General features: G+C 46.1%; 1 protein-coding gene across 4 annotated transcripts in view; it reads left to right on the forward strand.

The window, feature by feature from the left end:
• The window catches only part of LOC137432335 (chitin synthase chs-2-like), a 127,649-nt gene that overhangs the window by 72,894 nt on the left and 27,344 nt on the right, over positions 1-27,411 (forward strand). For all 4 annotated transcript variants that reach the window (XR_013624264.1, XR_013624265.1, XR_013624266.1 and 1 more), the window contains exons 5-10: positions 191-280; positions 1,609-1,749; positions 7,351-7,504; positions 8,574-8,624; positions 15,667-15,805; positions 16,418-16,618. Coding sequence is in view for 1 of the 4 variants with exons in the window: in XM_068124170.2 (XP_067980271.2) it covers positions 191-280; positions 1,609-1,749; positions 7,351-7,504; positions 8,574-8,624; positions 15,667-15,805; positions 16,418-16,618 (776 nt within the window). In the remaining 3 variants the exon portion in view is untranslated. The remainder of the gene's footprint in view (positions 1-190; positions 281-1,608; positions 1,750-7,350; positions 7,505-8,573; positions 8,625-15,666; positions 15,806-16,417; positions 16,619-27,411) is intronic.

The raw sequence follows: 27,411 nt of genomic DNA on the forward strand, positions 1-27,411 counted from the left end.
TCTTAATTTGTTTGGATTAAGGAGGGTAATGATTTTGCCTTGTTTCCAAATTTGGGGAATTCTTGAGTTTTGGTGGGATAAATTGCCAATATTTGTGAGTGCTGATGTGTTGTGTCATCCAAGGAGGTAATGATAACGATAAACAATTGAAGTTGTGTTGTGACGACACTCTTGCTTTGTTGTCTTTAAGGATGTACACACAAGCGAACATTTTGCTCTGTGCAACCATGTGGCATGAAACACCTGATGAAATGAAAAAGATATTGCAGTCTATCTACAGGTGAGTACGGGTGTGGGTATACACATGAATAATTGTGGAATTGTGGTGCATTGTGCATGTACCATTAATTTTATAGAGATGTGACACAGGTGCATGTATACGTTTGTACAGGCATGGTACACTGGTACAGGTAGTGGACAAAAAATGGAAACATCAACCGAATATCACTTAGTAGTGTGTTGGTCCACCATGTGCATCCAGGACGGCATGGGTACGAAATGGTACGAAGTCAACAAGGGTCTGTAACTGTTCTGCAGGAATGTGGCACCATTACTCCACAAGGAAGTCCTCCAATTCACGTCGGTTTGATGGAGGTGGAAACCACTGCCTTAGGCGCCTCTCCAAGTCCCACAAATGCCAGATTATCAGATGAGGTCCGGCTATAGGGAGAGCCATGGAAGATGGGTAGCTTTGTCCTCATGCTCCTCAAAACCACCCAGTGACAACACCTGCCATGTGGACTGGAGCATTTGTCACCCTAAAAGACAGCCCTCCCAGCAGGGAAGAAATGCTATGAATATGAAGCTCCTTGGAAAGCAGTAAAGTTAGAATTAATTAATTTAACGCAGTTCAATAAAAGATCATTCGGTCCATCTTCCGAGTCTAACTCGGTGCTGAGGTTCCTGTTTTAACGGGAGCTTCAGATGTGACAATATTATTCGGCTAACACCACCCATTTAGCTGTGATTGGCCCTCGGACAATAGTTTCAACACGGCCTAGCCCGACCAGGCTTATTGCCAGGCGTGTTCCTGCCCACCGCTTGTTTCCCTTTATATTAATATGCATAGTATAGTTGACAGGATGGCTGAGAGGTACACACACACACACCTCACACACCTTGTGCTGCATACGAATGAATAACTATGCGTACTTTTACGGTTGTGCCTACTTTGTGGAATCCTTTCAAGTTGTGAAAACTTTGAGTAGTCATGGACCTTCCCACTCTAAATGCAGTAGATTCATGCTTAAACCAAGTCCTGAACTTAAACCAATTTTGAGTTTGGCTACCTGAAAAGAAGAAGAAGAAATACAATCGGCCTATTTTGGGTCGGTCAGATTTGTAGCTCAGCAATGATGTCCAAAAGTTTCATGAGTGCTATTGGATGCGAAATATTCGACAGACAACTGGTAGGTACTTTATAGGTTTGTGAATTTGTATCTTGGAACGTTTTAGGAGAATTTGTGTTGTATTAAACGTATGGAGTGGCCGCAACATCCCTACATAGGAAGTCTAGCACCTTCCTGATATGGTATACCAATCCTATAATTTGCTTCATCCTTTGATACACACCACCTGTTGTTCAATTCAACAACCTCTTCCGTACAGGTTGGATGAGCATCGATCGAGCAACCAGTCTGTGTACAAGATGGAAGCACACGTGTACTTTGATGATGCATTCGTAAATGGAAGGATCAACCAGTATGTTTGCTATTTGCTGGAGACATTATCTGTCGTGGACAAAGAGAAGTACGTTTTGCTTTTGTCACAGTACCTACACACATAAACAAGGTATTTAGAAGCAGGTGTACAAGCACCTTATAAAAAGCAACACATGCTATTACAATTATAGGTGTAGCTTGCATCAATATGCCAGGACCATGTGACTCAAATCACGTGGGATCATGAATGTTGCATTGATTGGGAGGGGCCAATTTAAAATGACAGGGAAGGGCTACAATCTGGGCTGCAACTTTCAATGCCCGAGGGCAGAGTTCATTAAAAACAAGCTCAGTCTGGCCAAAACTGGCTAAGGGAAACACATTCTGCTATTTTCGTTTGTATTGGTTTATTTTTTATTTTCATTCGGTATCTACATATTTTTGGCACTATTCATAATCTCCCAAATGGTTTCGTTTAGAATTTAGAGCCTATGACACCACACCAACGATTTCCTCCAACGTGACACAACTGGACGGTCGTAGGGAATCGTGAAAAAAGTTGCTGTGCCTACGACGCACTACGACAACCAACCACTCCACCATAACACACCAACTGATGCACCAGGACACACCAACTGATGCACCAGGACACACCAACTGATGCACCAAGACACACCAACTGATCCACCAGGACACACCAACTGATGCACCAGGACACACCAACTGATGCACCAGGACACACCAACTGATGCACCAGGACACACCAACCGATGCACCAGGACACACCAACCGATCCACCAGGACACACCAACTGATGCACCAGGACACACCAACCGATCCACCAGAACACACCAACTGATGCACCAGGACATACTAACTGATGCACCAGGACACACCATCTGATGCACCAGGACACACCAACCGATCCACCAGAACACACCAACTGATGCACCAGGACATACTAACTGATGCACCAGGACACACCAACTGATGCACCAGAACACCCCAAATGATCCACCAGAACACACCAACCAATGCACTAGGACACACCAACCGACGCACTAGGACACACCAACCGATCCACCATAACACACCAACTGATGCACCAGGACACACCAACTGATGCACCAGGACACAGAAAGCACCGCCAATGGACAGACAGTCATAAGTTATGCTGTGAAAACCAAAAATGTGATGAGAGATTGGTTCCTCTGCCACGCGTCAAAAGCCAAGATCAGCGATCAATGAATGTTCCCTCTGATGTGCTTGAAAAGTCCAGTAACACATGCCGAAAGTGCAGGACCATAACAAGCTAGAGACACAAGATGGCCTGGTTGATATCTCGCTGTAAGAATATTGTCTCACACGTTTGGCGGTTTTGCTACTCAGGCGACGACGTCGGAGTAACAAGAGAAAGCTATGGATCCGGCCATGGCAATGAACACCAAGGGGCTTTCGATCATTTATGTCGGGAGTTGAAGGCGGAAGACACATCATCCTTTTGAAACTTTTCGTGGCTATAACTGGAGAAGTTTCACCAGCTAGAGCAGTTTGTCACTCATCTAAGATGGCGTCCACACCAATGTATGAATGTGGCAACTACAACCAACCAAGACCGAATGTCCGAAGGTGGACTAGGCTCGTGGAAGAGCTAGGACACAGAACAGATCAGGACACAACATAACAAAGGGAACAGCAGGAGAAAGGGGAAATGCAGCAGAGCAGAGGGAGAAGGTAGATGAAGACGGACAAACAATGGTGCAGGTAACGATGAGTAGTAGGGGATAACGCAAGAGGTGGACAAGGTGGATACGTAAACAAAAAAATTCGGAGGGGTTGGAGGTGATTTAACAGGTGTAGAAAAGATCATGGTTTTGGATGGGGGGTGACTTGAAAACCTAGAGGGAAGAATTAAAATGAAGACAGTGTGGAAGGCAGTTCCACAGGTGGGAAAAGAGGAATAAATAAATGGAGGTAAGCAGCTGTTCTGGATTTAGGTAGTTTCACGAGGAGGGGTTGCTGGTGGACCGTGCGCACCCTGCAGATACTTGGGGGGCGGACAAAGCACAGAGAGGGCAGTGGATGCAAGACCAGAAATAAGGTGAAAGAAGACAGAGACCATCGACCTGTCGGCGATGGAGAAGTGAAAGAACCATAAACTCGGCTTCATCACGAGAGATTCCAATGATCTTGAATCCTTGGTTTCCATTGCGTCAAGTTGAGCAGGATGAGCAAGGGGATAGAGGGAAGAGCAGTATTACTTCAAGCTGTGGATGAAGGCCTTGTAGGTGGATAGGAGGTCAAGTGTGCCAAGGAAGGACTTTGCACGATGGAGGATTCACAGTTGGCGTCTAGCTTTGAAGTCCAGCTTGGAAATGTGGTTTTCCCAGGAAAGATCATGACAGATAGTGAGACCCAAAAGCTTGAGTGACAGAACTTCTTCAAGAAGATTGTGCAGAAAGTAGATGGGAGGGTTGTCCAGATGGTCATTTCAGAGAGACAAAGTGAGAGTGTGAGATTTGTCAGGATTGAAAGACATGTTCCACTTGTTTGACCAGTTTGTGATATTGTCCAGGTCTGCAGAGAGTGAAGATGCTGCTGCCTGCCGACTGAGGGTTGGGATATGGAGCGGCAGAGAGTGGAGTCATCAGCAAATAGATAGAGAGGATTTTCCAGAGAGTCGGAGATCATTAATGAAGACCAGAAAAAGCACAGGGCCCAGAACACTGCCTTGAGTAACTTCAGCCTGAACAGGAAGGGGAGATGAGAGAAATCCATTCAGGGCCACACGTTGATTGCGACCAGAGAGGAAGTCTGCAAGCCATGTGTGGAGGTTTCCATGGATACCATACGAGGAGAGTTTGGTGAGCAGGGCGGAGTGCCAGACGGTATTGAAGGCACGTCATATGTCAAGGGAGACAGCTCTGATTTCCTGTTTGACATTGAGGACCTCCATCCATTGTTGAGACAGCAGAAGCAGCATGTCTCGAGTAGAATGACCCGGTCTGAATCCAAATTGATGATCCGAGATCAAGCCATTGGAGAAGAGGAAGGATTTGATGTCAGAAGCGATGATCCATTCCATGACCTTGCTGATTATTGGGTGCAGGCTGATTGGTCTGTAGTTGCAAGGATCTGTTTTTGCACATTTCTTGTGTAAAGCGGTAATATTGGCTGATTTCAAAGCAGATGGCAGATGACCTTGAGCAAAAGAGAGTGTGAAGAGAATTGAGAGAGGGTGTGATAGAGCGGCAGAGCAGGATTTTAGGGCCCGTGGGCTGATGCCATCTGGTCCAGTTGTAGAATCAGAGTCGAGGTTTGACAGAAACTTCTCCACCTTGTCAGAAGAGAAGGACACAGAGTCAAGGAGCAGCTGGGTTCGACTGGGTAAGGTTGGTACAGAGAGAAATCGGTTTGAGACACAATAATTTGAGGCAAACACAGAGTTGAGGAATTCGGCTTTGTCAGATGCGGTGTCAGCTGTGTAGCCATTTGAGGTGAGGGGGGGGGGGGTGGAGGGGGAACACACACCAGAAACAGATTTGACCAGATGCCACCAGGATTTGGAGGAGGGAGACAGGTTTGAGAGTTCAGTCTTGAGAGTAGAGAGATATTTGTTTCCTGGCTCTCCTGAGGGTAGACACACACTTGTTCCTGGCTTGGTGGATGGAACTGAGATTTCCTTCAGTTGGATTTGCCTTCCAAGAGGCAACTGAAGTTGTTTCAGGGCAACAGCCTCACCACAAAATTCCGTGTACCATGGACGTGAGGAAGGGTACGACAACTGAAGACGAGATGGGATAAATCTGTGCATGAGAGAGAGCAGTTTACTTTGGAAGAATTCCCAGGAAGAGTTTATGTCAGAGGCAGCAGTGATGGGAGACCAGTCCAGATGATTGATGGCTGCCTGAAGACCGTGCCAGTCGGCCTGAGTGAAATGCCAGACTCGTCGACATTGAGGAGGCTCCCTGAGAATGTTCAGAGAGATGTCCACTTCAACAAGGAAATGATCAGAATAACCGATTGGAGCAAAGGAAGAGCAGCAGACATTTGCAGGGAAGTTAATCATAACCAAGTCTAGAAGAGAAGATACTCCGTTGACTGAGATCTGGGTCGGGAAATTGTCAGATGGGAGGGTTTGCAGTATGGTCCTTTTGGAGAGATAAAGTGGGTGTATGGGATTTCTCGGGATTGAAAGACATATTCCAAGTGTTTGACCAGTTTGTGAGTTTGACAACGTCTGAGGAAAGGGAATAGGCTGCTGGCCGTCTGTCAGAATGGGAGGGATGTCACGGCAGATAGTGGAGTCATCAGCATAGCCTGTGCTGGAGGTAGTTTGCCTACTCTTCGTGAAGGACACCGTGGGGTCTTTATAATCCACCAAATAATGCCTGGCAGAGGGGGCGCCCGCTTAAAGTCCATCCGAGGGACGGCACACACATTGATGAATCACCCTGCCTGTGAAACAACAGCATGACAGTTTATAGCTGCGATGAGATTCTAACTCAGGATAGACAGCTTAGATGCTCAGGATTCTCAAGGATGCAAACGGCAGACCAGCCCCACAGTGCATATTGCAGTGGTAATAGGTGGAAGAGACCCGAGTGTCGCTCGTATGCAAGCAGTGCATTTGAAGACTCCTGAAGAGAGAGGGAAACATCACCAAAACCAAAACCATTACTTTGACTCCCTGTGTAGGATTGAGCATGCATCATGGCTTCTTGCGGCTCCTATAAAACCAAATCCCTAAACTGGATACGACGCCTCTGCTCCCATCAGCTCAATATCAATTGTACCCGCATGACTCTCCCACCACTCAACTCTCCTTCTGAACCTCTGTAAGTGTCGCTGGCAACTCTCTCCTTAAGTTTTCTGTCTGCTCTGCCTTCAGACTCTCTTTGAACCAGTCTACCAATCAGATCGGCTGGCTCAAGCAACGACAACTTAGATCCAGCCTTTGGGAACCGATATGCAAATGAATGAACAAATGTCCAGCCCAACTGCAGGTTGATAGTTAGGTTCATGGGGAAGGAAGACTTCAGAAACATGGGGCTGTCAAGGCTGTTTTCCATTGGCTATGAGGCACAATCCTGGATTGGTCGCCACTACATTGCAGGATAATTGAATGGCTCATTCATCCCAGTAAGCTGGTATACTATTTTTTACCACCTCAGAATGATGACAGGCTGAGTTAGCCCACCTGGTATTATTTCATGACACAACAAGGGTTTAAACTCCAGTTCAGATCTCAAGATCTTAAGGCAGCCACCCAAACCATTACGCAAGCACAAGGTAAAGGTCCTAAATAAATTAATGATGAAGTTACATTTTAAAAAGTTAAAATAAAAAAAAACTAAAAAAAAACTTGCTAGTGTCGGTCAATAATGTAATACTTACATTCTTCATCTAAGAACAAAAATAGCACCGAAGGACATTTAACTAACAATACACACAAACAAACACCGCCATTTTGTTTCCAATATGGACCCAGAGTGACCCAGTGAAGATTTAGAGTATCGTCTTCTATAAAGTCATATTCTAGAAATTATGGACCATATGGTGGTAATGATTTGATGTTTTACCATAAGAATGTGCTGGAAACTGAAAGGTGTGCTTTGTTGAGCTACCATTATATATCAATTGTTCGTTAACCATTGTGTCCAATTCTCATGATCCGAACCCAAAACAGCAACGCGGACAGGCCAGACATCATGAAGCAGCGAATGAAGAAGTTTATTACCCCATATGGTATGCAGCTAATCTTTAGTCTTCCCTTTGGCTGTGAGCTGGTTATTCACCTCAAGGACAAGACCCTCGTTCGGCGCAAAAAGCGGTGGTCACAGGTGTGTCATGGCAAAGTGTTTACCTTTACCACGTCTGGTTGGAGAGCAAGATCTTAATGATTACTTAAATATCTGGTGTAAATATACTTATTGGGCATCCAACAGTTATTAGTATCCATGTATCTATTATGGCAGTTTTAGCATGATTTATTTTTAACCTTAGAGGGGACTAGCAGAAGTACCCGGCATTGCCGGGCGGGGGAGGGGAGGGGAGGGGGAAGAGGAGGGGAGGGGGAAGAGGAGGGGAGGGGAACGGGGGGGGAGGAGAGGGGGGGAGGAGAGGGGGGGAGGGGAGGAGAGGGGGGGAGGGGAGTAGAGGGGGGGGGGGAAGTACCCGGCATTCCGTGTATAAACGTGAGGGAGAAGAGGGGGAGGGGGGGAGGGGAGGAGAGGAGAGGGGTGGGAGGGGGGAGGGGGAGGGGGAGGGGGAGGAGGAGGGGGAAGGGGGGAGAGGGAGGGGGGAGAGCAAGATCTTAATGATTACTTAAATATCTGGTGTAAATATACTTATTGGGCATCCAACAGTTATTAGTATCCATGTATCTATTATGGCATTTAGCATGATTTATTTTTAACCTTAGAGGGGACTAGCAGAAGTACCCGGCATTGCCGGGCGGGGGAGGGGAGGGGAGGGGGAAGAGGAGGGGAGGGGGAAGAGGAGGGGAGGGGAACGGGGGGGGGGAGGAGAGGGGGGGAGGGGAGGAGAGGGGGGGAGGGGAGTAGAGGGGGGGGGGGAAGTACCCGGCATTCCGTGTATAAACGTGAGGGAGAAGAGGGGGAGGGGGGGAGGGGAGGAGAGGAGAGGGGTGGGAGGGGGGAGGGGGAGGGGGAGGGGGAGGAGGAGGGGGAAGGGGGGAGAGGGAGGGGGGAGAGCAAGATCTTAATGATTACTTAAATATCTAGTGTAAATATACTTATTGGTCATCCAACAGTTATTAGTATCCATGTATCTATTATGGCATTTAGCATGATTTATTTTTAACCTTAGAGGGGATAAGCGCATTCATTCATTCATCCTTCATTCGTTCGTTGTGACTCATTCATTGTGTTTATTGTGATTTTCTTGCAGGTTATGTACATGTTTTACCTCATTGGCTGGAAGTCCCGCAATAATGTTGAGGTATGAAAATGTCAGATATATTAGACTTAGTCCACTTCCTATTAGTCTTTCATCAAATTGTCCTGTTGGCTTCTTTGGACTGCCTATTTTAACTAATTAATTATTATTATTATTATTATTATTACTAATTATTATTATTTGTTGTGTCAGGATGAGCTGAGCGCAAATTCAAATCCCATGCACTGTGTTGATTTTTGTTCGTTGTCTTCTTAAGTCCTTGTAATTCATGTAAAAGTACTTTGGTGTCTCTTGATGTCCTTATGCTACATGTAATGTATCTACAAGATCCTCCATGAGATCACTACAGAGTAAATGGTTGTTACTCTATGAGAGGACAATTTCTTACCCCTCCTCCAATCCCCATTAAAAAAAAACATTTTAATCCTCTGTTTTTGTTTCTGTTTAATAGCTTTTTTAAAATTTGTTTCGTCTATTTTGTTTATTAGAATTGCTTGTTTTGGTTGTTTATCCATTCATTCATTTGTTTGCCTTATTTTATAGTTTATTTTGTTTGTTACAATCGCTTCTTTTGTTTGTTTATCCGTTAATTAATTTAATTGTCTATATTGTTATATCGTTTATTTGTATGTTATAATCGCTTGGTTTGTTTGTTTATCCGTTAATTTATTTAATTGTCTATATTGTTATATCGTTTATTTGTATGTTATAATCGCTTGGTTTGTTTGTTTATCCGTTAATTTATTTTATTGTCTATATTGTTATATCGTTTATTTGTATGTTATAATCGCTTGGTTTGTTTGTTTATCCGTTAATTTATTTAATTGTCTATATTGTTATATCGTTTATTTGTATGTTATAATCGCTTGGTTTGTTTGTTTATCCGTTAATTTATTTAATTGTCTATATTGTTACATCGTTTATTTGTATGTTATAATCGCTTGGTTTGTTTGTTTATCCGTTAATTTATTTAATTGTCTATATTGTTATATCGTTTATTTGTATGTTATAATCGCTTGGTTTGTTTGTTTATCCGTTAATTTATTTAATTGTCTATATTGTTACATCGTTTATTTGTATGTTATAATCGCTTGGTTTGTTTGTTTATCCGTTAATTTATTTAATTGTCTATATTGTTACATCGTTTATTTGTATGTTATAATCGCTTGGTTTGTTTGTTTATCCGTTAATTTATTTAATTGTCTATATTGTTATATCGTTTATTTGTATATTATAATCGCTTGGTTTGTTTGTTTATCCGTTAATTAATTTAATTGTCTATATTGTTATATCGTTTATTTGTATGTTATAATCGCTTGGTTTGTTTGTTTATCCGTTAATTTATTTAATTGTCTATATTGTTACATCGTTTATTTGTATGTTATAATCGCTTGGTTTGTTTGTTTATCCGTTAATTTATTTAATTGTCTATATTGTTATATCGTTTATTTGTATGTTATAATCGCTTGGTTTGTTTGTTTATCCGTTAATTTATTTAATTGCCTATATTGTTATATCGTTTATTTGTATGTTATAATCGCTTGGTTTGTTTGTTTTCCGTTAATTTATTTAATTGTCTATATTGTTATATCGTTTATTTGTATGTTATAATCGCTTGGTTTGTTTGTTTATCCGTTAATTTATTTAGTTGTCTATATTGTTATATCGTTTATTTGTATGTTATAATCGCTTGGTTTGTTTGTTTATCTGTTAATTAATTTAATCGCTTGTCTTGTTGTATCACTTATTTTATTTTAATCGTTTGTTTTGTTTGTTTATCCATTAATTTATTTAATTGTTTATCTTGTGTAATTGGGTCATTCGATTTCAATTCACACACCTTCCCATATGACACTTGTCATATTTGCCTGGGAATTTTTCTAGAAATAACTCTTCATGCCAAACAAAGGAATCCCAAGTTTCAGCTCAATATCCCCAACAGTTTTCAAGTTATTGACGCTCAAAATACGGGTGCCATGCCCCTTTTTGTACTCGTGAATTGCACGTTTTATTCGCGTTTTTGAAGACCCATATCTTCTGTTTTAATATGATTATGAAGTTGAAAATTGATTTGTAAACTAATTCTGGGCCAGGCTTTTTTTTCTTTTTCTTTTTTTTGTATACAAGATCGAGGCTCGTGAAAGAGCTAACATTTATCACACAAAAAGTCAAACCGACACATAAAACATATAATAAGGGGAGCGGTAGACAAGATGGGGAGAGGAGGGGAAGGACACAAACACAACATTTGAGAGCAGGGACATCGAGAGATCTGTGGGAGGGAGAGGGCTTGGGGGGGAGGTGGGAGAGGTATAAAACATATGGACACTGCATGGACTTCCAGGAAAGAAGTTGGAATTTCAAAAAAGTGTATCTGGGGTGAATTAGCGGGGGTAGAAAAGATCAAGGTTTTGGATGGGGGAAGATAAGAGATGGTGGTGAACAGCTGTTTTAAAAACCTGGAGGGAGGAGTGGGATTGATGGGAGTGAGGGAGTTTGGGAGTAACGAGGAATGAAGTAGTGAAGGTGAGCAGAGAGTCTTGATTTTGGCAGCTTAACCATAAGAGGGTTGCTGGCAGATCTTGTGCGATCTGTAGGAATATTTGGGGGACAGAGCCCAGAGAGAGCTGGGGGAGCAAGGCCGGAGAGGAGTCGGTAGAAGACAGAAAGACCACCAACCTGCCTGTGGTGAGTAAGTTTTTGCAGCGATTGCAGTTTCAGATTCTGCAGCGAAAATTTGCTTATCTCTTCTACTTTGGAAGTTATGGACCCCCAAAATCCTTATTTGGTTTGGCGCGAAATAGGTTGATTTTTGAAATGTGCACCCATTGTCCGGCCAGCTGCCAGACCACACCCACATCTGTCACTTGACTCCACCCATCATAGCACCAGAGACGAAATTATATGGCCGCCATCTTGATTTTCTAGTGGGCCTAATACATCTTGGTGGGCCCTGCAGGCCACTGCTGATTATACATTGCCAGGGTTTGTTTCCAAAGTGACTTCTTTTTCCAAAGCGACCGCCACTGACAAAAGCCAGTCCGAGAGAGAGAGAGAGTCAGCGATTGTTCTTATTTCTTTCCGAACATTCTCGCTCTGACGTCGCTCTGTCCAATCGCCTGGGCTCCATCGAATCCCCCCATGTCCTCTTGACCAATAACGAAGCTCGGTGCATGGCCTACCGTTTACTATAGTTTGGAGGCATGGTTTATTTGTCGATCGAGAACGTTCGGCTTGCAGGGGACGGTTGTTGTTGTTGTTGTTGTTGTTGTTGTTGTTGTGTGTGTTTTTTTTTTTTGTTTTTTTTTTTTTGTTGTTGTTGTATACTGAATCGAGGCTCGTGAGAGAGCTGACATTTACTTCACAAACAAATCAACCAGACAAACAAAATATATAAAAAGCGGGAGCGGAAAACAAGATGGGGAGAGAAGGTGAAGCACACAAACACAACATTTGAGAGCAGGGAGATGTGTGGAAGGGAGAGGGCTTGGGGGGAGGAGGCATGGGAAGGGGGGGGGGTGGAGGGAGAAGTATAAAACACAAGGACACCAATGACTTCCAGGACAGAAGTTGGTATTTCAAAAAAGTGGAATTGGGGTGAAATTAGCGGGGGTAGAAAAGATCAAGGTTTTGGATGGGGGAAGATAAGAGATGGTGGTGAACAGCTGTTTTAAAGACGTGGAGGGTGGAGTGGGATTGAAGAGAGTGAGGGAGTTTGTTCCAGAGGCGGGAGAAAAGAGGAATGAAGGAGTGAAGGTGAGCAGAGAGTCTTGATTTTGGCAGTTTGACCATAAGAGGGTTGCAGGCAGATCTTGTGCGACTTGTAGGAATATTTGCGGGACAGAGCCCAGAGAGAGCTGGGGGGGCAAGGCCAGAGAGGAGTCTGTAGAAGATGGAAAGACCACCAACCTGCCTGCGGTGAGTGAGTGAGAGGCCCTTGGAGTTAGCTTCATCGCGGGAGATTCCAATGATTCTGAATGCTTTGGTTTCAACAGCGTGAAGACGAGCTAGGTGTGAGGCAGGAGCACCAGCCCAGAGGGGAGAGCAGTATTCCATTGAGCTGCGGATGAAAGCCTTGTATGTGGTGAGGAGCTCAGGTGTGCCAAGGAAGGACTTCGCACGACGGAGGATGCCCAGTCGGCGACTGGCTTTGGAGGCCAGATTTGAAATGTGGTTTTCCCAGGAAAGATCATGGCAGATAGTGAGACCCAAAAGCTTGAGTGACAGAACTTCTTGGAGAGGATTATTCAGAAAGTGGATGGGAGGGTTGTCCAGTCGGTCTTTTCGGAGAGACATCGTAAGAGTGTGAGATTTGTCAGGATTGAAAGACATGTTCCACTTGTTTGCCCAGTCTGTGATTTTGTCCAGGTCTGCAGAGAGTGAGGAGGCAGCAGACTGCCGATCTGAGGGATGAAGAATGGAGCGACAGAGAGTAGAGTCATCAGCAAAGAGATACAGAGGATTTTCAAGAGAGTCAGAGAGATCATTGATGAAGACCAGAAAAAGGACAGGGCCTAGAACACTGCCTTGTGGAACTCCAGCCTGAACAGGAAGAGGAGATGAGAGAAACCCATTCAGGGCCACACGTTGACTACGACTAGAGAGGAAGTCCGCCAGCCATGCGTGGAGATTTCCATGGATACCAAAAGAGGAGAGTTTGGTGAGCAGAGCGGGGTGCCAGACCGTATCGAAGGCACGTGATATGTCAAGAGAGACTGCTCTAATTTCCTGTTTGGCATTGAGGACCTCCATCCATTGTTGAGAAAGCAGAAGCAGCATGTCCAGAGTAGAGTGTCCAGGTCTGAAACCAAATTGATGATCAGAGATCAAGCCATTGGAGAAGAGGAAAGATTTCATATCTGAAGCAATGATGGATTCCATGACTTTGCTGATAATTGGGAGAAGGCTGATTGGTCTGTAGTTGCTGGGATCTGTTTTTGCACCTTTTTTGTGCAAAGCGGTGATGTTGGCAGATTTCCAAGCAGATGGAAGATGACCTTGAGCAAAAGAGAGGGTGAAGAGAACAGAGAGAGGGAGTGAAAGAGCGGAAGAACAGGATTTTAGGACCCGTGGGCTGATGCCGTCAGGTCCAGTTGCAGAATCCGAGTCGAGGGTTGACAGAAACTTTTCCACCTTGTCAGGAGGAAAGGACACAGAGTCCAGGAGCAGCTGGGTACGACTGGGTACGGTGGGTACAGAGAGGGATGGGTTTGGGACACAAGATTTAGAGGCAAACACAGAGTTGAGGCATTCAGCTTTTTCGCGTGCGGAGTCAGCCGTGTGGCCATTTGAGGTGAGGGAGGGGATGGAGGGGGAACAAACACCAGAAACAGATTTGACCAGACGCCACCAGGATTTGGAAGAGGGAGACAGATAAGAGAGTTCGGTCCTGAGAACGGAGAGATATTGTTTCCTGGCTCTCCTGAGCGTGGACACACACTTGTTTCGGGCTTTGTGAAAGGAAATGAGATTTCCTTCCGTTGGATTTGCTTTCCAGGAGACGAAAGCAAGTTGTTTCTGGGCAATAGCCTCACCACAAGATTCCGTGTACCATGGACGGGAGGAAGGGTATGACAACAGAAGACGAGATGGGATAAATCTGTGCATGAGAGAGAGCAGTTTGCTTTGGAAGAATTCCCAGGAAGAATTTATGTCAGAGGCAGTAGAGATGGGAGACCAGTCCAGATGATTGATGGCTGCTTGAAGACCGTGCCAGTTGGCCTGAGTGAAATGCCAGACTCGTCGACGCTGAGGAGGCTCTCTGAGAATGGTCAGAGAGATGTCCACTTTAACAAGCACATGATCAGAAGAACCGATTGGAGCAGAAGAAGAGCAGCAGACATTTTCAGGGAAGTTAGTCATAACCAAGTCCAGAAGAGAAGATGCTCCGTTGACTGAAATCCGGGTCGGGAAATTGACAGTTTGTGTCAGTCCCAGTGAGTCACAGAAGTCCTTTGCTGAAGAGCCATGGCTGGTGAGAGAGGTACCCACACCCAGCCAACTGGCATGGTGACAGTTGAAATCACCACATATGAGGAAGAGAGAGTTGGGATGGGTAGATAGAAGTTGGTCCATATTCTCAGACAGCGAGATGTAGATGGAGTCATCACTGTTTGGTGGACGGTACAACACACATATGAACAAAAGGTGGGAGCGAAGGGGAAGCCGTAGCCAAAGGTATTCCTGGGGGTGAGGTGGAGAGAGGGCAGTGCAGGGCGAGTGAGGAAGAGAGTTTTTTATAAAGATAGCAACCCCACCTCCAGGACGAGGCTCAGGTCTATCATACCGGAGTAGGGAGTAACCTGGGAGAGATACCAAGGAATCAGAGACATCGTGAAGGAGGAAAGTTTCTGTTAAGCAGATCACGTCTGGTTTGTCAGAAGCAACCTGTATGGAGAGATCAGACATGTTTGAGCGAAGGCCCCGGATGTTTGAGGTCCATACTGTTAAGGAAGAGGAAGGGGGAGCATCGGATACAGAACAGGGGGGGGGGGGGGGAGCGGTAGGGTAAGATGTGGAAGAGGAGGAAGAGGTAGGGAGAGCTGTTGAAGGTGTGTCAGAGATTACAGAATAGCTCGGAGAAAGGGAAGGATGGGGCAGACAAAAGGTTTGATGGTGATTGGGAGAGGCGCAGTGAGGTGTTATTTGACGAGGGGGAAGAGCGAGGCAGAAGGTTGAGGGAGATGAAGGTGAAAGTTGGAAGGGGGAAGAAGCGGGGAGGACGCTTTGAGGGGGAGGGGTGAGAGGGGAGTCTAGGAGGGGAGGAGTGAGGGAGAGTCTCGGAGGGGAGGGGTGTGGGGGGAGATTTGAAAGGAATGGGTGATTGGGAAGATTTGGAGGGGAGGGGCATGTTGTTGTTGTTGTTGTAACGAACATGAGTTTTTATGACCGGCCTTGTTGTAGTTGTAAAAAACGTAGGGAAAAGCCACAGTAGGCAATCACAAACTGGGGGAAAACCAACTTTAAACCCAACTTAGTTACCATAGCTCTACCAGTTATCATTGTGCTGTTCTTTTTAAAGAGTTTTAAGAGTTTTTTTTTTAAAGAGTTTAAGAGTTTTCATCTCAATGAGCTCTCTTCCCAGGATCGAGATCACACTTATCTGTTGGCTCTCGATGGAGACACGGACTTCAAACCAGGAGCATTAATGATGCTTCTAGACCGGTTGCAGAGGGATGATACTGTGGCAGCTGCGTGTGGCCGAATCCACCCAACTGGAAATGGTTTGTGCAACTGTGCATCACATCACAGAGGATGTGCTACTTTGGTGCTAACAAGTTCCTCATGGCATATACTCATATTATGTTAAACAGATATCCTTTTATGAGTTGCTCATTACCACTCAAGCAGCGATACTAATGTGATTTTACCTCTCTGCTTCTTACACATTCAATAACTGTTAAGTTACGTGATGACTCTCATTGCATACCGTACTGGCAATGAGTGCTTCCGGACATTGCCCTGTGGAGATCCCTTTCTTCATTGTTAGAGCAGCTTGGTGTTGGCTTAGCGGTTAGGCTGCCGGCTTGGGATCCTAGGATCCTGGGTTCGAATCCTGGTCGATCGCTGAATCAACACCAGGAGGGTTGACTCAGCCTGTCATCCTTCCGAGGTCGGCAAATCGAGTACCAGTTCACTGGTAATTCCCTGTGTGTCGCAAGAGGTGACTAACAGGGTTGGCGGCAGGAAGGGCATCCGGCCATAAAACATCGCTTCAAAAAGGGACCAAGGTGCCCGAAATAAGCCAACCCCTGCCCTGCGGGGAAAAATGGCCTCTAAAGGTGGTTCTTCTTCATTGTTAGAGTGTCATCCTACTGGTTGTGACTCTCTCGTAGGCCCATTGGTGTGGTACCAGAAGTTTGAGTACGCAGTTGGACACTGGCTGCAGAAGTCTGCCGAACATGTGTTCGGCTGTGTACTTTGCGTCCCAGGCTGTTTCTCGCTTTTTCGTGCCTCGGCCCTCATGCATCGCAACGTGGCAGGAAAGTACACGGCCAACTCACTCGAGGCAAAGCACCTCGTGCAGTACGACCAAGGTAGGCAGCCTTGTATTTGTTTTTTTAACCACACTCAGATACAATTTCCTTTTCCAAATGTCTAAAGTTTACTCCATATGTATATAACTAAGCATGATGATGACTATAGTTTCTCTCAGTTTTGAGAATGTCTGAACAGTCATTTACCATCAGATTGGTTGCGTCCACTGAAGGTTCTCTGGTGGATGTGGAGTGTCATTCAGGACTGTCACGAGTCCACAGGTCTGGCATCATCGGTTTGTGCCAGAGGCAAGCGGGTGCTAGCTCGGTTTTTCCATCGTTGAAACTTGGAATCAAGCAGCTGGTATAAATTCTCTCGAAATGAAGAGTCCCAGCTCTCACTAGGCTTTTCCATAGTGACTGATCAGCTATGAGCTTCCCTCATGTGTCACAGTTGATGATACAGTCCTTGACGGTGTCCTTATAACATTCTTGGGAAAAATCCCAGGGGCATAGGAAAGGACCCCTTTATATATGGTATGTGCCATGTGGCAAACTTCAGAAAAGAAGGGACATTCAAAAAAATATCTCGTGTGCATGCTGTACTACCCGTGTGTTCTTAGGAGGAACCAAGTGATGCTCCAGAAAAGTTCATATAAAGGGGCGCCCAACATCTGAAAAATAAAACACATTTACTTCTTCATGCAGGTGTATGAATCAAATTGCAAATTGGTCATTTCTACGTATGGCTAACTGATGTTCGTGTAGCCTTCTTTTCAGTCTCTTCGAAGTCTCTCCAATGCAGTGGGCTGCAGAGTTGCTGCAATTTACTTTATAGACTAGGGCATGCCCGTACTATATATATGCCCGTACTATATATCTATCTAAAATTATATCCCCCCCCTCTATTTACATGAAATGGTTTGGTCCATTCGCAACGCCAAAGCGAACGGCGAACGGCTTGCGAGTACAGTGACAATCCCCCCCCTCTATTTACATGAAATGGTTTCGTCCATTCGCAACGACCACAGAACCCCCCCCTCTATTTACATGGAATGGTTTGGTCCATTCGCAACGCCAAAGCGAACGGCGAACGGCTAAATCGCCATAGCTCGGTAAGTACTTGTCCGATTAATTTCAAACCTTGAAAAGGCACATCCTCGGGTCCCCAGCAATATACCTGGCAAGTTTCAAGTATATCGGACCGGTAGTTGTCGAGAAATCGTTGTCGCATACATACACACACACATACACACAGAGATTAGTGGAATTATAGATTATAGATGACACATGATTTGTCCTCCCTATTCAATTGGCTTTTGGTTGCATGATCCCACGTTTAATGGTAGCCTTAGGTCTATGTGTGATGCCAACTTCAAACGGGACTTGCAGGCGAGTGGTAGCTTCCAATACATTTGTCACATATGGGAGGGTATGCTAAAAAATTTCGTTTGGGTTGTATGGGTCCACCATTTACCTTCCTCCACATACGCTTATTCACGAAACTATTGGGGTAACCATTTGAATGGAACAACTTTTTCAGGAAGTTCCTTTCTTATTTTTTGGCTTCCAAATTGCTCCAGTGTGTTTCGAACCGTCAGAAAAGTGTTCGCAGGCAGCTTCGTGTATGGGCCATAGGATGGTTACTACCATAATGCAGAATCTGATTGGCATTGGTTGGATTCTTGTACTGTATATGGTTGTCTGCAGCTCCCAAAATTGTCTGGAAACCAAATAATCCAAGAATACCAGCCGTCGATCTGCTTCTTCCATTGTGAATTGATTTTCGGGAAAGACAGCGTTGAATTGTTCTTTGAAAGTGCTTATCATATCCTGTTGTATTATGACAAAAGTATCGTCAACACAACGAACTAACAACTCTGGTCGGTAGATGGTGAATACCAGCGATTCCAGTCGTTGCAGCACAGCTTCCGCTATGATCCCCGATACAGGTGATTCCATAGGCGTGCTTTATATTTGCTCCAAGACTGTTCCGTTAAATGTAAAGTACGTTTTCAGGCAAAAGACAAACACCTCCATGAGGTGTGTATAATCTTCAGATTTTTGTTCGTTTCGGCATAACCGGAATTCCGTGAGCTTGCCATGGATTATTTCGTCAATTGGAGCGGGATTGAAGCAAACACATATCTTCACATATTATCACATTATTTTCTGGTCTTCATCAGTGATCTCTCCGACTCTCTGGAAAATCCTCTCTATCTCCTTGCTGATGACTCCACTCTCTGCTGCTCCATTCCTCATCCCTCAGATCGGCAGTCTGCAGCCTCCTCACTCTCTGCAGACCTGGACAAAATCAGACTGGTCAAACAAGTGGAACATGTCTTTCAATCCTGACAAATCCCACACTCTTACTATGTCTCTCTGAAAAGATCGACTGGACAACCCTCCCATCTACTTTCTCAACAATCCTCTCCAAGAAGTTCTGTCACTCAAACTTTTGGGTCTCACTATCTGCCATGATCTTTCCTGGGAAAACCACATTTCCAAGCTGGCCTCCAAAGCCAGTCGCCGACTGGGCATCATCCGTCATGCAAAGTCCTTCCTTGGCACACCTGAGCTTCTCACCACATACAAAGCTTTCATCCGCAGCTCAATGGAATACTGTTCTCCCCTCTGGGCAGGTGCTCCTGCCTCACACCTAGCTCGTCTTCATGCTGTTGAAACCAAAGCTTTCAGAATCATTGGAATCTCCTGCGATGAAGCTAACTCCGAGGGCCTTTCACTCGCCGCAGGCAGGTAAGTGGTCTTTCTGTCTTCTACCGACTTCTCTCCGGCCTTGCTCCCCCAGCTCTGCCTGTGCTCTGTCCCCCAAATAATCTTCCAGGTCGCACAAGATCTGCCAGCAACCCTCTTCTGGTGAAACTGCCAAAATCTAGGCTCTCTGCTCACCTTCACTCTTTCATTGCTCTTTTCTCCCGCCTCTGGAACAAACTCCCTCACTCTCTTCAATCCCACTCCCCCCTCCAGGTCTTTAAAACAGCTGTTCACCACCATCTCTTATCTTCCCCCATCCAAAACCTTGATCTTTTCCACCCCACCATTAATTTCACTCCAGATCCACTTTTTTGAAATACCAACTTCTTTCCTGGAAGTCCTAGCAGTGTCCATGTGTTCTATACCTCTCCCACCCGTTTTCGAATTTTCGGTGGACGATAGAGTCATGCCAATTGCTGCATCCATTGGCTTCATTTGTTGCCAGTCGCTAATGGTTATTACCCTCAGACGCTTCAAACTGGTAAGCATTCTGCTGATCTTCCCCGTGAAAGTCTTCATCAGATTTGACTGTAGCTTAACGTAAGCTTCTTATTCTTATTCTTCCAGAAGTAGACTCACTTTTTGTGAATATTCTGTCTTTTTCATAACTACAGTAGCTCTGCCCTTATGAGCTGGCAAAATGACAATATTTGAATCCATTTTAAGGTTATGGGTGGCAATGGCTTCGTTTGAGGTTAGAATTCGATATGCTTCGGTAAACCAAGAAGAGAAGATACATGTTGTCGGATGGCATGCTTCATATCTTCTGTTGTTTCTATTTGTGAAAGGACACTTTCGTGGCACGACACAAAATCAATCGCCCTGGCATCTGCTGTGTTGAAACAGGCTTGATCCTGGGGTCTTGGGTTCAATTCGTTGTATTATCACCAGTTTAACTAACTTTAACTCCGAGGGCCTTTCACTCACTCACCACAGGCAGGTTGGTGGTCTTTCTGTCTTGTACCGACTCCTCTCCAGCCTAGCTCCCCCAGCTCTGTCTGTGCTCTGTCCCCCAAATATTCCTACAGGTCGCACAAGATCTGCCAGCAACCCTCTTCTGGTGAAACTGCCAAAATCAAGACTCTCTGCTCACCTTCACTCTTTCATTCCTCTTTTCTCCCGCCTCTGGAACAAACTCCCTCACTCTCTTCAATCCCACTCCTCCCTCCATGTCTTTAAAACAGGTGTTCACCACCACCTCTTATCTTCCCCCATCCCAAACCTTGATCTCTTCCACCCCTGCTAATTTCACCCAAGATCCACTTTTTTGAAATTCCGACTTCTTTCCTGAAGTCCTAGCTGTGTCCATGTGTTTTTTTTTTTTTTACCTCTCCCCCCTCCCGCCCCTTCCCGTGCCTCCTCCCCCCCAAGCCCTCTCTGTCCCACACATCTCCCGATGGCTCTCAAATGTTGTACTTGTGTGCTTCCCTCTCTCTCCCCACCTTGTCTCCAGCTCCCTTTATCTTATGTTTTATGTGTCAGTTTGTCTTTTTGTGATTGATGTTAGCTCTTACACGAGCCTCGATCTTGTATACAAAAAAAAGAAGGAAAGTTGAGTTGACTCAGCCTGTCATGCTTCCGAGTTCAGCACAATGAGTATTGGCTTACTGGTAACAGTGGCATCGCATTAGCGGCTAAACATCACCCGCCGAAAATGATGCAACCAGCATCCACAGGCTGCATCTGAATAAATAAAATATATGGTGCAAGAAAAACTTCAGATAATCCTTGTACTGCAGGTTTGTGACTTCTTTCGGAAAGTGTGATTGTATCGATCGGTTAACTCCGAGGTAGCAGTTCGAAACTTGGCGGAATCTTTTTGGCACGCACAGGATGGGAAGGCGCTGATATCTTACCTTTATGGACGGCCGCCGTGGAGTTTATTCCTCGAACCCACAAACACAGATACAAGACAAGGAAAATTCACAATACAATAAATGTAATGCAACAATAAAGGATTTAATGAAAATAAATGCAAGAGAAGAATGAAAGGCGAGGTAAAAACTATAATTCCCACTTTGAGACGTGTCCACTCAGACACGAAAACAGACAGGGGAATGATTAAAGAAAAAGAAAACGATGTTCTTTTTTATATCGGCCGGCACTCAGCTTGTTCAACAACACTTTTAGCTTGAAGCTCCACAGGCGGGAAGTGCACAAGATGGCCGCTCCTCGGCGCCACAAACGCAAGGTCCCTTCGGAGTGCAGTCCTCCCTCGGGTCCCTCAGCCGTCCAGGGAAGCACAATGCAGACCCACAAACTGCCACTAACACATCCTCCTCACGATCGCAAAAGTCCACCCGAGTTCCGAAAGTTCTCCCAAAAAGCGCACATGAGCCAGGAACAGCCAAGCCAGGGACAAAGGACAAGAGCGACCGCCCAATCCAATCGCCAGAACCAGCGAGAGCGAGAGGGAGGGACGCACCTTCCTTTTTCCCTTGCTGACGTCACTCCTCGACCAATCCACGCGCCCCATTACATCATTCCATATGACCGCAACCAACGACGAACTTCAGGGCGTGGCCGAAAGGTCATGATCTCTTGGAGGCGGAGTCTCTAGCAGTCGTTCGGGAATGTTCAGCTTTCTGTTTTCAATGTCGGTTTAAATGTCGTTGTTATTGTTGTTGCTGGCGAACGAGGGTTTTTATGGCTGGCCTTTTTACTTGTAAAAAAACAGAAGGGAAAAATCACAGGAAACAATTACATACTGGGGATTATCCTTAAGCCCTATCTAACCAACACAAAACCACCCTCCGTGTGGTGGCATGCAAACACTCTTAACCTGACAGGTTCCAGACTTATTACATCGAGGTTCTTCTTCTTCTCGTGCACGGTCCATGCTAAAACCTATACGATCTTAACTCCACTGTGGTATTTCTTCCGTACCCACACAAACGTAACAGTATATATATATATATATATATATATATATATATATATATATATATATATATATATATATATATATATATATATGTATATACAGTCACGTGAAAAAGTAAGTACACCCCATGTAAAGTTTTGACTTTTTCACCATATTTCAACATACAGCTATTTGATCTTCATTTCAACAATATTGAAAGATAAAGGTGATATAATATAACAAATATCATGAAACATTTACATTTTGTAGTCCATTGTATAATTTAAATAAACATAAATGCAAATTTCGCATGTGGAAAAAGTAAGTACACCCCCACATTTATCACTACTTCAAATACCTAAAATTAGAATCAGGTGCACCAGCTCATGTGCAAATGATTAGAACATCATTAGAGAGGATCTTGGAGGAACCTGTCTTATTTATACCTCAGACATTTAGTTTGGTTTGCTCTTTGTTGTTGAAGTGTGCGGCGTCACCATGCCTAGATCAAAAGAGCTCTCTGAGGCCTTCAGAAAGAAGGTTATAGATGCCTACGAGTTTGGGAAGGGATTTAAAAATATCTCCAAACAATTTGAAATCAATCATTCGACTGTCCGGAAGATCATCTACAAGTGGAAAAGATTCCAAACAACTGCAAACTTGTTCAGGCCAGGCCGCCCCAGCAAGTTCAGCCCGAGAGCAGACCGCAAGATGCTGAAAGAAGTCTCTAAGAACCCCAGAATGACATAACGGGCCCTACAGGTAGCTTTTGCCACTGTTGATGTCAAAGTGCACGAGTCTACCATTAGAAAGAGGCTGCACAAATTTGATCTACATGGGAGGTGTGCCAGGAGGAAACCTTTGCTGTCCAGAAGGAACATCAGGGCAAGACTAAAGTTTGCCAATGAACACGTTGGCAAAGACCGGCACTTCTGGAACAATGTGTCCTGGACAGATGAGTCAAAGGTAGAGCTATTTGGCCACAGTACCAGAAGACATGTTTGGCGAAAACCAAAGACAGCATTTGACCACAAGAACCTGATACCAACTGTAAAGCATGGTGGTGGAAATATTAAGGTTGGGGGCAGCTTTGCTGCATCAGGGCCTGCGCAGCTCACCATCATAGAATCCACTATGAATTCTTCATTGTACCAGAGGGTGCTTGAGGATAATGTGAGGCCATCTGTCGGAAAGTTGAAGCTCAACCGAAGGTGGACCTTGCAACATGACAATGACCCTAAACATACCAGTAAATCCACCTAGGAATTGCTGAAAAGAAAGAAATGGAGGGTTCTGGAATGGCCAAGTCAAAGCCCGGATCTAAATCCCATCGAGATGTTGTGGGGGGATTTGAAACGAGCTGTGCATGCAAGAAACCCCTCAAACATCGCACAGCTGAAAGAATTCTGCATGGAGGAGTGGGCAAAAATTTCTCCCAGTCGATGTCAGAGATTGGTAGACAGTTATAAGAAACGCCTATTTGAGGTTGTTTCTGCCAAAGGGGGCAATACCACCTATTAGAGCCAAGGGTGTACTTACTTTTTCCACAGGCGAAATTTGCATATATGTTTATTTAAATTATACAATGAACTACAAAATGTAAATGTTTCATGATATTTGTTATATTATATTGTGGGGGTTACCCCATTGGGACATAATCCACAGGCACAGGACCAGTGGGGCTATTGATTGTATGGGCGTGGCGTGCGCCCGGTTGTTGGAGCCACGCCCCTTTAAGAGTGAGTTGTGTTATAAAAGATGCGTGAGTTCCAGTATGAGTTTAGTTTCTGTTGGAATAAAGGAGCTTTGATCAAGCCATGAAGTGTCTCGCCCTCTCGTTATCCGCAACTCCTACATTGGTGACCCCGTCTTGCTCTCAAACGTTTTCGGAGCTTCAAACGAACATGGCGACAAGCGCAGTTTCGATTAAACTGCCGGAGTTTTGGGAACGACAAGCTGCCGTTTGGTTCGCACAAGCTGAGGCCCAATTCGCCATTCGGAGCATTTCTGCAGACGACACGAAGTATTATTATGTCGTGTCTGTGCTCAGCGGCTCCACTGCGACCAGAGTGGTGAGCGTTCTTAAGGATCCTCCGAAGGGCCGCAAGTACGAGACGCTAAAGGCGCTGCTGCTCGTAACCTTCGAGCTCACTGAGGCCGAGCGCACCCGCGAACGACTTTCTCTACACGGGCTGGGTGACTCCAAGCCGTCGGAGCTTATGGACCACATGTTGTCTCTCCTGGGCAGCCACCGACCATGTTTCCTCTTCAAAGAACTGTTCCTGCAACAGCTGCCAGGTCAGGTACAGACAGCCCTGGCCAACTTGTCTGTTAAGGATTTTCACGCCCTGGTCAGGGAAGCAGACAAGTATTTCTCCGCCAGACAGCAATGTAGTGCGGCTGCATGGGACCCCGGCCCCGTCGAGCCTGCGCCGCTGGCGGACACCGTCGCGCCGTCGCGGCCGCCATTACGGCCCAGCGCCGGAAGGCCCCAGGCTTGTGCTTTTACTACGCAAGGTTTGGGCCCAAGGCCAAGGCATGCCGGCCACCCTGCAACTTCAGCGAGTCGGGAAACGGGATGGCCGGCACTCGTTAACTGCCATGAGCGTCGGCCGTTCGGGCAGTTCGTTGTTCATTTCGGACACCGACTCTGGACGTCGTTTCCTCTGCGACACAGGGGCCCAGGTGAGCATTCTACCTGTGTTGGCATCGGACCGGGAGGCCGGGAGTCACGGCCCCGCCCTGGAAGCCGCCAACGGCAGTGCTATTCAGACTTTTGGCAAACGGACCGTGGCACTGTGCTTTGGCAGGCCGCGGTTTACATGGGATTTTGTCACGGCGAGGGTGTCCACCCCCTTGCTGGGCGCTGATTTCCTCTGCGCCAACGGCCTATTGATGTTAAAAATTGGCGGCTCATTAATGCGGAGACATTCAGTTCTCTTCCATGCTCGCTGAGCGGGTCCGCCTCAACGAGGCTTGCGTGCACGCTCTCGACCTCCGATGAGTTCGCCCGCCTCCTCACCGAGTTCCTGGTCCTTACACGGCCCACCTTTTCGGCCGTTGCCGTCAAGCAAGGGGTGGAGCATCACATTCCGACCACCAGCCCGCCTGTCTACGCCCGCCTGACTACGCTTGACGCCTCGACCCTGGGAAACTCGCTATCGCAAAGGCGGAGTTCGACACGTTGGAGCATCTTGGCATCGTGCGACGGTCCGACAGCCCGTGGGCCTCGCCTCTCCACATTGTGCCAAAGCCGGGTGGCGGATGGCGCCCGTGCGGGGATTATCGCCACCTTAACGATGCCACTACCCCTGACCGCTACCCAATCCCGCACATTCAGGATTTTTCTGCCCGCTTGGCCGGTAAAGTTTTTTTTTCTTAGGTGGACCTCATTCGTGGTTACCACCAGGTCCCCGTCCGGCCGCAGGACGTTCCTAAGACCACGGTGATTACACCGTTCGGGCTTTTTGAAATCCTCCGTATGCCTTTTGGGCTCAAGAACGCGGTCCAGGCTTTCCAGCGCCTGATGGACAGCGTGTTGCGGGATTTGCCGTTTCTGTTCATCTACCTGGATGATATCCTCATCGCCAGCGCTTCCAGGACGGAGCACATGCTTCACCTCTGAGCGGTCTTTGAACACCTCAGTCAGCACGGCCTTATCATTAACCTGGCCAAGTGCTTGTTCGGGGTGGCTTCAATTGACTTTCTCGGCCACCGCATCACAAAGGAGGGGGCCGTCCCACTGCCGTCTAAAGTGGAGGCTGTGAAGGGTTTTCCACGCCCCCTCACCGTCAAGGCCCTGCAGGAGTTTTTGGGCATGGTGAACTTTTGCCATCGTTTCCTGCCCCGTGCGGCCCAGCTGATGTGTCCCCTTTATGAGGCCCTCAAGGGCAAGCCTACCAAGCCTACCAAACGCGCCAAGCATTTCCTGCTTGGAAATCAGCCAACATCACCGCTTTGCACAAAAAAGGTGCAAAAACAGATCCTAGCAACTACAGACCAATCAGCCTTCTCCCAATTATCAGCAAAGTCATGGAATCCATCATTGCTTCAGATATGAAATCTTTCCTCTTCTCCAATGGCTTGATCTCTGACCATCAATTTGGTTTCAGACCTGGTCACTCTACTCTGGACATGCTGCTTCTGCTTTCTCAACAATGGATGGAGGTCCTCAACGCCAAACAGGAAATTAGAGCTGTCTCCCTTGACATTTCACGTGCCTTCGATACGGTCTGGCACCCCGCTCTGCTCACCAAACTCTCCTCATTTGGTATCCATGGAAATCTCCACGCATGGCTGGCGGACCTCCTCTCTGGTCGTAGTCAACGTGTGGCCCTGAATGGGTTTCTCTCATCTCCTCTTCCTGTTCAGGCTGGAGCTCCCCAAGGCAGTGTTCTGGGCCCTGTGCTTTTTCTGGTCTTCATCAATGATCTCTCTGACTCTCTTGAAAATCCTCTCTATCTCTTTGCTGATGACTCTACTCCCTGTCGCTCCATTCCTCATCCCTTAGATCGGCAGTCTGCAGCCTCCTCACTATCTGGAGACCTGGACAAAAATCACAGACTGGGCAAACAAATGGAACATGTCTTTCAATCCTGACAAATCTCACACTCTTACGATGTCTCCCCGAAAAGACCGACTGGACAACCCTCCCATCCACTTTCTGAATAATCCTCTCCAAGAAGTTCTGTCACTCAATCTTTTGGGTCTCACTATCTGCCATGATTTTTCCTGGGAAAACCACATTTCAAACTGGCCTCCAAAGCCAGTCGCCGACTGGGCATCCTCCGTCGTGCGAAGTCCTTCCTTGGTACACCTGAGCTCCTCACCACATACAAGGCTTTCATCCGCAGCTCTATGGAATACTGCTCTCCCCTCTGGTCTGGTGCTCCTGCCTCACACCTAGCTCGTCTTCACGCTGTTGAAACCAAAGCGTTCAGAATCATTGGAATCTCCCGCGATGAAGCTAACTCCAAGGGCCTTTCACTCACTCAACGCAGGCAGGTTGGTGGTCTTTCCGTCTTCTACCGACTCCTCTCTGGCCTTGCCCCCCCAGCTCTCTCTGGGCTCTGTCCCCCAAATATTCCTACAGGTCGCACAAGATCTGCCTGCAACCCTCTTATGGTTAAACTGCCAAAATCAAGACTTTCTGCTCACATTCACTCCTTCATTCCTCTTTTCTCCCGCCTCTGGAACAAACCCCCTCACTCTCTTC

The sequence above is a fragment of the Myxine glutinosa genome, chromosome 8 (genome assembly GCF_964187855.1).
Source record: "Myxine glutinosa chromosome 8, kmMyxGlut1.1, whole genome shotgun sequence".
Classification (NCBI taxonomy): Eukaryota; Metazoa; Chordata; class Myxini; order Myxiniformes; family Myxinidae; genus Myxine; species Myxine glutinosa.